General features: G+C 36.3%; 1 protein-coding gene across 5 annotated transcripts in view; it reads right to left on the bottom strand.

Moving 5' to 3' along the window:
• The window catches only part of LOC149224141 (cytokinin hydroxylase-like), a 369,076-nt gene that overhangs the window by 32,079 nt on the left and 323,419 nt on the right, over window positions 1-13,578 (bottom strand). The window contains exon 1 of one of the 5 annotated variants that reach the window (XM_089383496.1): window positions 8,556-8,707. The exons of the other annotated variants lie outside the window; for them this stretch is intronic. Coding sequence (XP_089239622.1) covers window positions 8,556-8,578 — 23 coding nt within the window. The 5' untranslated portion in view covers window positions 8,579-8,707. Of the gene's footprint in view, window positions 1-8,555; window positions 8,708-13,578 lie in introns of those variants that run through there. 5 annotated transcript variants of the gene reach the window in all.

Raw genomic sequence — 13,578 nt, 5'->3', positions numbered from 1 at the left:
TCTATTTATTTAATGCCAATGAGCTTAAAAAATTCAACCTCCTTTTCTAGAAATGACCAATATTTGGAAGTCACTTCACCTTTGCACCATCCAAAGCAGAATTTGAACCACAAGGATGATCGCCACCTTCCACACTTTCCATAACTAAAATCTCCCTAAAAACCTCTAGAGGCACTGAATCAAAGGTAGTGGCTAGTGAATCATAAGAAAATGGGTACAACTGTTTTTCCCCCACATAGCCTCCACCCCATCATTCAGTCTACTGCCTTGGGGCCATAAGCAATGTTAAAGAAAGACAATGAGGACAAGCAATAGAAATACCACCACTTATGGAATACATCAAAGGACAAAAAGGAATACCCTGAAGGCCTGACCTATAAACAACAAGGTTATCCACGTAAAACCATTCGACGGGACCTAGGCCCAACATAACATGAAATTCATTGTACGTCAAATGCAAAACCCCACAAATCCACCATATAAACTCAACACAGGCAGAACCATAACCCAATTAAATAAATCCTCAAGACAAATGACCCAACCTTTGCAATATATCAATTAACATAGAAAATGAAAGATAATTGTGTAAAAAGCAGTGGATCAGCTTGACCCGGAATGAACCAACATTTGAGAGTCCAACTACTCTGAATTTGACTACATACCCACCCGAAGAACAAGAATTTATGGTGAAACCTAAATTTACCAATACCCACTCCAAGAATAGGAAATTCAGGTGATACACAAAAACTTACGAATAAAAACTCACCTAGAGAAGAAGTCATTGAAGAGGGGGGAAAACTAACTCCACAGCCATACTCAAGGAATCCACTCCCAAGCCAGAACATAGATAAATATTGTGTGCAATTGCAAGAAAACAAACTCGTAAAGAAGCCGCCAAATCATGGACAGGAAACACTAGAGATAGAGGACAAGGTAATGACCTTGCCTCCATACACCAAATTCTTGAGCCCTGAACTGATATTTAAAACTCATTAAGGCACAGATACTAAAGGGAATGTATTTATTCCATCCATCCACCACCACCTCAACTTGAAACAAGTGCTACGTCAATGGCTATCCCAAAGACATTGAAATTCCTAGTCGTACACCCTCATCTAGGACGATATTGCACATATTAGTTGTAGAGAATAAATCTTTTATAAGATTATAAAAGATTAATTCACATATTGATTGTAGAGAATTAATCTTTTATAATGTTATTATATGTTTTGTAAACTTCCATTTAAATAATTTTGGATGAAAGTAGAAACTTTTCTAAACATATTTTTGAATGGATAAATGGATTCAACACCTACACATTTTACACACTACATAACTCAAACTTATAATTGTGAAAAAAATACTAGAAAAAAAATTCTAAAAATACTATTATATTAATTAGAATACTCTTGTGTCGAAATAAATAAGAATATTAATCCAATACTAATAATACTTGCATAATGTTCACTTTAATCACATAACAATGTTCTAACCTCACATTCTTATGAAACATTTGTCTAATTAATACATCACAATGTTGCATTTATTGCAATATATGGTTCCACTTTAGTGATGGGGATTGAAATTTTAAATCAATGCTACCTTCAAGTTTAAAACCAAATTGTTAATTTTTTATTTATTTTTATAAATAATAGTTGTAATTATTTGCATTACAAGCAAGATTGAAACAAGTGATTTTATTAAATCTTTTCAAAAAAATACTAAAAGACAAGTGGTATGATATTGCTCCTATCTCTTCTCTACATGCATAATATTTTATAGATATAATATTTGTAGAAAACTCCTATGTGAAATGTCTAAACACTCTCACTAAAAACATTAATATAAATCAGCCAATAATAACAAAGAAACAACAACAATATGTTTCATCATCTAACTCCTCCCTAAAACATAGCTAAGCCACTAGTAAATTAACAACATTTGTCATCATCAAACTTCCCCCTTGAAACACAACTTAGGTAGGAATGTTGTAAGACAACACAACGATGAGACACAACAGTATGAAGTCCACAAACATCTATTCAAATTATTCAGTGACCATCCATCAATCCAACCACAATTCATCTATTCAAATTATTCAAAGATCATCCATCAATCCAACCACAATTCATCTACTCAACTTATTCAACGACCATCCATCAATCCAACCATAATTCATCTTGATGGTAGGAACTAGAGCTAGTCCATTGTTAAGCCTTTCTCATCATTTTTCCAATGATTTGACTGCATAATCAATAGCTTTCTGATCCTACATAAATTCCTCTTCTTCATATGATGATATTGAGGTGGCTTGAATCTCCTTTACACAAACTCAAATTGTTGTGCACAAACAACATGATAAGCCTTTATAATAGTAACATTGTCATCACTCGTAACACAATCAATAGGGGCTTCTCTTCCATCAACTTAGTCCGAAATCCACATGCAACAAAAGTCATCTTCCCAAATTCAACACAAGAAATTGGAATAACATTGTGTTATCTATTCTTCCCAAGTCCTCCAAAATATCCCATTTTGCATAGTAGTCTAGAATCAATACCAATAGTGTGTTTTTCAAAGCTAGGATACACAAAATAATGTGTTCAGGCACAATCATCAATAACCATATTCTTCCAAATAGCAAGGATACAATGAAGATCATGAAGCGTGGAAGAAGACAAGCTTGGTAGCTCAACAACAACAATCATCCTCTTAGCATTATGCAGTTCACTGACTTGCAAATGAAGATTATGCTTCCTGAATAACTTTTTTCTTGGTCGTCAACTACAACAACAATGCATGTGATCTTCTTTCAAAGTTTCATTTTGATCAAAGAGTCTATTGTTGCCTTCTTGAAGAGGGACAACTTCACAAGGCATTTCCATGAAATCTTTTAAATAGGCAACCTCATTTACTCACTAACCACTTTGCTCCATCTTGCAAATTTGCTTCTTGAATCCTCTTCCAATTCATCAAGAAGGTCAATCTTGGTGTGAAACTAATATGAAGATTTGGAAAATACTATTCTATGATTGATTCCAAAAACCATTATGATTTGGAACTCATTCTCTATTTGCAATGTAGAAACAACATATTGCAAATTATGACCTATTAAGAGATTTCTCAGCTCCCTTCTTCCTGAAACTTTTTATCCATTGTCAAAAAAATTCACCACACCAAAGTAATTTTCCTTTTACCCATTATCAAAAAAATTGGTCACACCATAGTAATTTGGTAAGTAAACTTAATAGCAAAAATACCCTAGTAATGTCACATTATACACAGAAATCTCAATCTTATCGTGTCTGGACGTTTTTACTACAACTTGCAAAAAAGCCATGCTAAAAAACCAAACATAAACACAAGCCATGAGTGGAAAGCGTATGCTCATGCCCTCTAAATGTAAGGTATGACATTATCCATATGTAACGTATGCTATGGAGTTTTTATCAAATAAAACAATTTCAAGAAGTGCAAGCTATAACCCATTTAATGGATTGCTTCCACAAATACGCAGGCAACAACACTAGTATAATGTTCATGTCCCTACTAAATTTCACCTGTCTTCAACTACAAGTCACGATGGTTTATACCGGGACATGAATAAAGCCCAATAGTGTTCACTATAGAATCCCTTCCTCCAATAATATGAACATTGTAGCTGACATACCTCACCACAAATGGTTCAGATGGAGGCCGGGTAGGAATTTCAAATCTCAAGCACACCTTAGGATTCTTTCATTTTTTATACTAGTTTCGATCAGTTTATTACAAAAATGTTGAGAAGCAGGGAAGGTTGACTGTATTTAATAGGTAAGTCACCCTATAAAGGAAGATCCGCAAAAACCCAAATCCGCATGAAAGACTCAGATCTAGGTACAAATCAGATTATATGAACAAGCAGCCAGGACACAACTTCCACTTCTCATTCTCCGCAAGAAAAATAACTTCGCATCTGCACCAGGCAACCCTCACATTTCATGTACATATTAGGTAATCCTACATCGGTGTCTCTTCAAACAGAACAACCAGATTATGCAATCCCTGAGAGCTTATCCTCTTCCGTCCATTAAAAATAAATAAAGAGTAGTTTTGGTGCGGTAGATTAAAGATTGTGTGGCCATATAATCATAGTCCATGTGGGAACAAAAAAGGCCTCGACATCTTTGTCAAACAGCTTCTTAGGCAGGGACCCGTTGAAATCACTGAACTTGATGTCCAAGTACTTCAATGAAGGCAAAGACAAAATCACTCGTGGCCCAGCAAATCTATTATTTATGATATCTGGCTCATACAAGAGGGTCAAATTCCTGAAGTTGCGAGGAACTTTCTCACAGAACCACTAAAAGTATCATAAAACCTATCCTCAACTTCTTCGAATTTTTAGTGCAGTTGCCATGGAGCCGGCAGTAATCCCTTTATTTTGACATGTCTTTCAAGAATTAGACAGAGATCAACTGATCTTGAGAAGAATACAAAAGCTTTCCATCTTTACCGAATTCTAGCATTGCCCATTGTGGTAAATTGGTGAAGACACCAAGTTGGTGAATGTGTTTCCACTAGAAACGGAAACAAAACTATTGTAGCTTAAAACAAAGAGGCCGATACAAGTGTATATCTGTATGGATATGGTGAATGTGTTTCTATTAGACATTGAAACATGAAAAATAAAAAAGAAGAGGCTGATACAAGGCTAGACCTGTAACGATATGTTGACAAAGTACCAAAAACGATATGTTGACAAAGTGCCAAAACCGTAGTTGTAATTCTTGTGTTGGTCTCAAAAGCTATCTCCTCCTATGCTGGTGATAGATAGAGCAGGCACACATATCAATGAAAAAGTGCAAAAACCATGATAAAAATGGCTAAAACAACACAATTACAGAAACTCAATCATATATTATGCACAAATGGTGTATGTGCAAAGACACTCAGACACAGATTTACATTCAGATTACTCTATTAAATAGAGTTTCTGAGATCCAACTTATTCCTAAATTAGATAGAGAGGTTGAGAGAATTTCTCAACCATCACAAACCAACTTCTTAAATATGGAATGTAAGCATTAACTCCAACATCCCCCCTTAATGATTACATTACATGAAAATAACAAAATAATCAAGCTTATCAGTATATGCTCCATCAAGTTGCCTCATAACCCTCGGAAAGGTGTAGTTGGCAAGTTGGATTCCCGAGTTCACTTCGTCAACTCCCGAATCAAGGACCTTCCGAAGTCAATTACTGGACAACATCCCAATCTGTCGCATAACCTTATTAGGAAACCACTTCCATGTCTACCACTAATGAGGGATCCTTCCCTAGATCCGCAACTGCCATACTATCTGGACAACCATACATATTGAGTCTTACTACTACTAAGTACTGGCATCAGACACATAGTTGCACTGCTAGTTATTTTTAAAAGAGTTTAATAGGTTCACTCTCTTCATTGAATTCATCATAATATGAATAGTTTTGGCAGCTTACTGAGACAGAGAGAAGAACCAACAATATAATGGCTATGAATACGAGAGCACCGAACACCTCGAACCATGCCGTGACAGAAATAGGCAACACATCAGACATGTAAGAAACGAGATATGGGCTAGCGATCGTGCAATCGGATTTCATACCGCCCATTTGAACGAGAACGACGCTGTAATTGGGATCGATAAGGAGACTTTGGATTCATTCCCCAAGATGTTATATTCTATCAAAGCCTGCCAATCGCTCAATTTTTTTTTACACGGAAATGAGTTAGAAGAAGCAGAGGATAACAAGTGTTGCTCGATTTGCCTAAGCGATTACAAGGAGCCGGAGAATGTGAGGATTATTTCTGATTGCGATCAAATGTTCCACATGGATTGCATCGACGAATGGCTTCGCCTGCACGCAACATGTCCCATGTGTCGAACATCTCCTCTTCCTTCACGGAGCTCCACTTCTCTCGTGCAAGAATCCCCTCCAACTGCTATTCTGACAGCACTTGATCATGGTTTGAACCCATGATTTATATGAACTCAGATGGAGATTTTGTAAATTATTCTCCCTCTTAAGCGATTTCCCATGTTCAGAGCATAGGACATAATATGTCGCAGTGTGAAGTGTCTACAGGAGCAGGAAGGTCAGTCTGTGAAGAAAATGAATGAAAAATATGTAGATCTTCTCGTTCACTCCATGTATTACGTTCTGAAAATCTGTGGTCACTTCGCTAATTCCGTGGCTGGACTGGACCGGACCGGAGAGATGGCAGCAATTTTAAAAAAATGGAGAATACGCTGTCCGTAACGCAAAGCAAACAGCTCTTGAACGCAAGCTCATCTCAGTTCTAGGAATTTTATCACAACACAACACACAGGCCTCTGATCCTACGCTCTGATACCATGATAAAAATGGCTAAAACAACACAATTACAGAAACTCAATCATATATTATGCACAAATGGTGTATGTGCAAAGACACTCACACACAGATTTACATTCAGATTACTCTATTAAATAGAGTTTCTGAGATCCAACTTATTTCTAAATTAGATAGAGAGGTTGAGAGAATTTCTCAACCATCACAAACCAACTTCTTAAATATGGAATGTAAACATTAACTCCAACATGTGTTTCCACTAGAAACGGAAACAAAACTACTGTAGCTTAAAACAAAGAGGCCGATACAAGTGCATATATGTATGGATATGGTGAATGTGTTTCTATTAGACATTGAAACATGAAAAATAAAAAAGAAGAGGCTGATACAAGGCTAGACCTGTAACGATATGTTGACAAAGTACCAAAAACGATATGTTGACAGAGTGCCAAACCCGTAGTTGTAATTCTTGTGTTGGTCTCAAAAGCCATCTCCTCCTATGCTGGTGATAGATAGAGCAGGCACACATATCAATGAAAAAAGAGCAAAAGGCATCTCCTCCTATGCTGGTGATAGATAGAGCAGGCACACATATCAATGAAAAAAGTGCAAAAACCATGGGTCGCTTGCATTGCCATCTCCTCCCATGCTGGTGATAGAGAGAACAAATACAAACATAAAAAACCATACGGGTAGATTGCCTTTCTAGCCGTTAAATAGATTTTACAATACATGGAGAAATTTCTAGAACTATCTAGCACAATAAGATTTTAGAGCTAATTAGAATTAACAGATTTAAAAATGTTAGTTATCTAAAATTAGTAGGTACTCACAACTAAGTGTCTTACTAAAGTTCACATGCAACTAACTCTTAGCTCTAGTTATCATACTAAAGTTCACATGCAACTAACTCTTAGCTCTAGTTATCATATGAGCCTTTTTTGAGGCCTATAATTTTTAGATAACCGTTTTTTCAGACGTGGTTGAAAACCGTTTTTCGAAAACGTCACTAATGCCTATTTATTTTCACTATATTTTATAGCTATTAATACGTTGGCATTGGGCATCTTGGCATCTACTTGGGGTTCCTCACTGAATGGCCCGCCGCGCAAGGACGATCCGAACTAGGCATCTATAAGACTTCTTCATTGTTCATTATTGTAATACAAGTACAGCCTGTAGGTATTCCTTTACACATGGAATTGTTGACACATGGCACTGTTGACTCGGAACTAGGCATCTATAAGACTTGTTCATTGTTCATTATTGTAATACAAGTACAGCATGTAGGTATTCCTTTACACATGGCATTGCTGACTCTTGAGTCTTGAAGGCTTGTATCAAAATTGAAAGTTCTAACTAAGCCATCGTTGACCAACCCATTTCAAATGATTGATAAACTTTCGTGCAAAACACTATTGATAAACTCCATTTCAAACCATTGATAAACTTTCATGCAGAACACGATTGATAAACTCTAACGCAAAATATAACATAATTGTGAGTTAATTTTCAATGCTGTGATACACCTACAACCTGTAGGTATTCCTTTACACATGGCATTGTTAACTCTTGAGCCTTGAAGGTTTATATTGAAATTGAAATTTCTAATTAGGCCATCGTTGACCAACCCATCTGAAACTATTGATAAAATTCATGCAAAACACGATTGATAAACTCTAATCCAAAACATAAAGTAATTAAGTTAATTAAAACACAACTCAACTGTTAGTTAATTAAATGCATGGTAGCGATTAGCCTGGAGAGACCCAACCAAAAAAAATACAAAACATGAAAATCCATGTCAAGCTTGAAACCAAATCAAACTAGAAGAAGCATTAAGGCAAATAATGGAAATAATTCTATTATCATTATTTACTTAAATCCTTCTGTGAGCATAGAGAGCTAATTTTCTCTAGTCTCCTGGGACATCACTAAGAAGAGGCAACGCTGCAGCTACAGCTGTCTGACAGCAAAATTCAATACGATGAAAATGAGTGAAGCCTAAGCAGAATGAACTTACGTTGAAGTGCTATTTCTTTTCATTTACTTAAATCCTTCTGTGAGCATAGACAGCTAATTTTCTCTAGTCTCCTGGGACATCACTAAGAAGAGGCAACGCTGCAGCTACAGCTGTCTGACAACAAAATTCAATACGATGAAAATGAGTGAAGCCTAACCAGAATGAACTTACGTTGAAGTGCTATTTCTTTTCATTGAGCAGCAGGTTGTTTATCAACGGTTCAAGATTAAAATGGCTACAGTCCCCGAAATCCCTTCTGGATTTGACAATGATAAGTTTATCGGTACAGTAGATCTGGAAATGGAACACAAAGTCAAGTTTTTCAAGAAGCTTATTCAGACTTGCTATGCAAATGCATTTCAAGGAGATATAAAGAAGGTGAACTGAACATAATAGAATGCAATTGTGTTAATCGTTGTGTTTCCAAATACTCACAGGTTACTGCGATTATAGGGACAGTTCTTAGTTCAGGCAGGCTACATATATAAATTCACTTACAAATGTCTTGGCCAACATATATAAATTCACTTACAAATGTCTTGGCCAATTGATAATTTAGGAGAAGGGAACTTCCAATTTTTATTACGAGAGATATTATGTGTGTAGTTTGATTCTTTCTTTCGGTGTACTAATAAGTATTTGCCTTGTATTGTTTTGAACCATAATGGAATGCATATGCCAGTTTTAGTTGCTTTCTAGGAAGTTACTTGAAGTAACTTTTCTTCATTAGCATATTTCTCTATTTTGGGACAAGAACTTGTGACACAAATAATGGAAATAATTCAATTCAAGAATGAGAAAATCCATTTGGGTGTTGGATGGTTTTAAATTTGGGTTCCAATAGAATTGAAGGTTCACACCATATTGAAATTGATGCTTGTTGGAACTTGGATTGGAGGTTAGTGTTCACACTTTTTAACCTATTTTATTTTTATCTTTAGGAAATACTATAAAGTTGAAAATAGTAAAATACTAATTAGGTTTGAAAGCATACCATAAAATGATTGAGCAATTTTATACTTACCATAATTTTTTGAAGTCATACAAAATAGTTGTAACATATGATTGCAAATTCTATAATAATGAAAATAAAGTATACATGGTTCTACAAGAGGTGAAAAATAATTCAAACTAGGACTTAGTAATCTATTTGTCAAGGGGAAAGAGGATTAGTTTGTGTATTCTTGTACTTTTTTATAATGAAATTTATGACTATAATTGATGCATGGAGATTCAATTAATCTTAATCATCCACAAATTTGATCTCCATTGCATATGTAATAAAATAATGATAAGAATTGAAAAACTAATGAATGGTTACTCTCTTCTTCCAAGAATAGAATATTTCATTATTCAGAACAAACCTCTTCTTCTCATGACTAATCGGTCCATTCACTTTGGTTATGATTTAGTGTATCCATTCAAAAATCATAGGGAATTTTGTCAATCATAGGACATTTTCAAATTTATTATTTTTAATCATTCCATCCATGTAATTAAAATATGTAAAAATAACAAAGTTGAAATTAAAATTGATAAAAGTTGGAAGAACATAAAACATTACATTGGTACATCATATAAATAAAATTTTTAATAATGATTAAAAGAAATATTAAAAAAAAACAAATTAAAATAAATTAAATTAATAATAAAATTAAAAATAAAATAAGAATCATACAAAATATGTGAAAATTTGTTTTTTTTTCTTGTCATAAATATGTAAATTTTTTTAACCTAATTATGTTATGTAAGGGTAAATTTTTAATCAAGCTTTTATTAGTTATTGGTATGATGCGTAAAGAGAAATCCAAATTCCAACTATGATTGTTGCATTTACTAACAATGTCTAAGTACTGTGTTTGAAACGCAAAAAAAGTTCATTCCAATGGTTTGGTGAAGATATCTGTTAACTATTCTTTAGATTCCCAAAATTGAAGAGATATATCCCTAGTGTTGACAAGCTTGTGAATGAAGTGATATATGGTATCAATGTGTTTACTTTTCAGTGAAACACATGATTTCTTGAAAGTGCAGTAGTTGAATTATTATCAAAGAAAACAAGAGTTTTCTTGAAAGTGCAATAGTTGAATTATTATCATAGAAAATAGGAGTTTACTCCTTCTTTTGAGGTTCAAGATAACTTATTGATATTATTATCCAAACTACTTGGCATGTTGCTCCCGTTGTTGTGATGATGATGATGATGATGATGGTTAACGTCCACTGAGACCAAATTGGTCTATCGGACCTAAAATTTTCTTAATTTCTAATTGTCTGGCTCCTCGTCTTTCTTGGTGAGATTGGTGATGTAGCTTTCTTTTTCTTCTCTACGGTCTTCCAACTTTCTTTATCTTGCATCTCCTTCATCTCTTCTGGTTCTTGGGACATTGGTGTCTTAGCTTCACGATCTATTGTGTTCGTCCTTTTGGAGATAGTCAGAGAAGAAGTTTGGTCTAGGAGATCTGCTTTGCTGTTAAATGAAAATTTATTTTGCGCAGTATTCAAAACCTCATAACTGTTGATGCTTAAGGGGTTGTTGAGTTCACTTTTTTGTTGTTGGGCGAGGCTTTCCCCCTGCTTGTCTTGAGAGTTGTTTCTTTCTTGCCCGCTTTCTTGTAATTCAAAGTTTTCTCGAGAGTATTCTTCTTTGATGACAGTGTAGTGTTCTTTTTATGCTCCTTCCCACCATGTAGATTTGTGGTGATTTTTTCTAGTAGAATTTTTCTGGGAGGCTTTTGGGCAATTTTTAGCTAGGTGGCTTGTCTCAAAGCAAGATCGACATCTGAAGAGGACACTTTTGTAATTGAGTTTCTGGTTCCACACAGTCTTTACTTGTTAGGTGTATTTCAGCTGGGAATTCAGCGCTGAAGTCCATTTCCACACATATGCATGAATAGGTGGTTCTAGCATATTCCTCTATTTCTGGGCACCTGCAGTAAAATTTCCCAATTGCATTTCCAATGGCTTCTAGCGAAGAGAAATTCCAGAGATGCAAGGGTAGGTTTGGAAATCTCACCCAAACTAGTGCTGAGGTTATGACTGTTGTTGAGGGATCAGATGATGGGTTCCATGGCCTCATGAATAGGCCTGATTTATCCCAAAACCAAGGGCCGGAATCTAAAATACATTGTCTGCTTTCAGGGTTTTCAAAATCTACTATAAAGAAACCCCTAGCACAGGGGTAGATATTAATTGCATCAGGAATTAGAGGCTTCCATACCTCCGAGATCCAACTGTGGAGAGCTGTCAGCCGTGGCCAAAAACCATTGAATCAACAAATTAGGGCACTTTCAGAGAACTTCAAAGCCTCATCGAGTGAGGCTTGGACCACCTAGACAGTGGGAGCTGGGGCTTCACTGATGATATGGGCAGGAGCTTGCTCCCCAGAGGTGGACGGAACTGAGCCAGCAACTATTTTTGCGAAGCTGGAAGCCATCTGGAGAATGTTCTCCTGTTGAGCATAAAGATTATCGAAGAGAAGAGAAAAGAAAAAAAAAAGAGAAATGCTGCAGATCTATAAACCTCAAAAGACCCAATCAATGAGAAGAGATTTAGCCCGAGGAAGGGGGCTGAAATTTGGGCTCTGAGATAGCCATAGAAGAAGCTTCAGGATGGCCGAAAGTGGTCTCAGGAAAATGCCCAATCACAGATCTGCAGATCTGAAAGAGCCACAAATCTGAAAGAGCCGCAGATTGTTACAACTATCTAAAAGAGCCATAGAGCGTGGTCACCGGTAGATCTGAAAGAGCCGTAGATCTGAAAGAGCCACAAAGCGTGGTCACCGGCAGATATGAAAGAGCCGCAGATCATTCAGCTATCTATATTTTGAATATGCCAACCACTTTTAACTCTAACCAAGGCCGCTTCATTACCACCAGATGGTCTGGGAGAAACACCCTCTGATAACTCTCTTACGAACCGATGGGTAAAAGAGACGAGAAAACTCTTAAGTGGAAGAACACCTTACTAATGAAATGGACACAATGAAATACTTCTTGGATTCCCATAAAATTATTCTTATACCTAGGTGAAATTCATACCTTGAGGTACTCTTTCGATAATCAATACTTTCCACAAGGTCACTATATATGTAACCAACAAGATGGTTGTCCTTTGAATTAGTGTACAAAATTCCATACTGTATTGTCCCTGTAATATACCTTAAAATATTTTTTCCTGTTTTCCAATGAGTTTCTCTTAGTAACTTCATGAAGCTGGATATAAGACCGATTGAATACTTTATGTCGGGCCTTCTTGTTGTGAGATATATTACGTCATAATCATGACATCATTTCGGTGGTATACCCTTGAAGGTCAAAACCCTGTAATAATTTCTAATTGGATTTCAAAAGGAATCGGGCTTCCGGGCACCAGGGGACTAGAGCTCCAAGACATCAAGTTTCCAGCTCAATAGTAAGCAGCACCATTCTAGGCATGGAGGATTCACTAAGTGGCAATGGGCCTTCCCCCATTTCTCAAATGTAAATGATTAAAGAGCGGCCACCTGTGGGGCAGATCACTGCCCATATTGAAGCAACCACACCCATGAGGAATTGTGGAAGGTAAAGAAGCGCGTTAGTCACAATCCAGCACTTACCCCCGGTAAGTCAGAGTCAATAAAGTAACATTCACAAATCAATGATTGATATTAATTTTGGGAGGTCGAACCTTTCCGTTAAATCCAATCAGGCACCCCGTCGGAGATGATAAGATGGTCCCACCACCTATCATGCTAGTGGGGGTGCCATGTCAGCGGCTAGAACCATTATCAAGCAAGTGTGGCAAGAGAGCATGAGACTGTTTGATATATGACCCTGATCCCTTGTCCTTTCCCCAATCCAATTCCTCCATGGGTCTTCGCTATGCTATTTCCTCCCTTTCCTACTTGAAATCCCCACGAACAGAATGTTGCACTCTGCACGCTGACCATTGTAATTCAAATCTTTCTATTTAAATTGTTCTATCACGAGCCATTCCATCTGTCACACCTTCTTTCACCCAATTGTCAGCTTGCATAAGGACCTCCTCACACCCTCAATTCCTTGTCTTCCCCACTTACCAAGTAATTAATTGTCATTTTGTCCTTTCATAATCGTCACCATGCTCAAATTGAAAAAGGGTTCATCGAAAACCCTAAAGAAGAAGAAATGATCGTTTTGTGAGAAGTTGAACTTGATTTGATAATAATGCAGGC

This window comes from Pinus tabuliformis, chromosome Q, assembly GCF_031772625.1.
Source record: "Pinus tabuliformis cultivar Carrire ecotype Pingquan chromosome Q, CPIR1, whole genome shotgun sequence".
Taxonomy (NCBI): domain Eukaryota; kingdom Viridiplantae; phylum Streptophyta; class Pinopsida; order Pinales; family Pinaceae; genus Pinus; species Pinus tabuliformis.
This window is presented reverse-complemented; position numbering and strand designations above follow the sequence as displayed.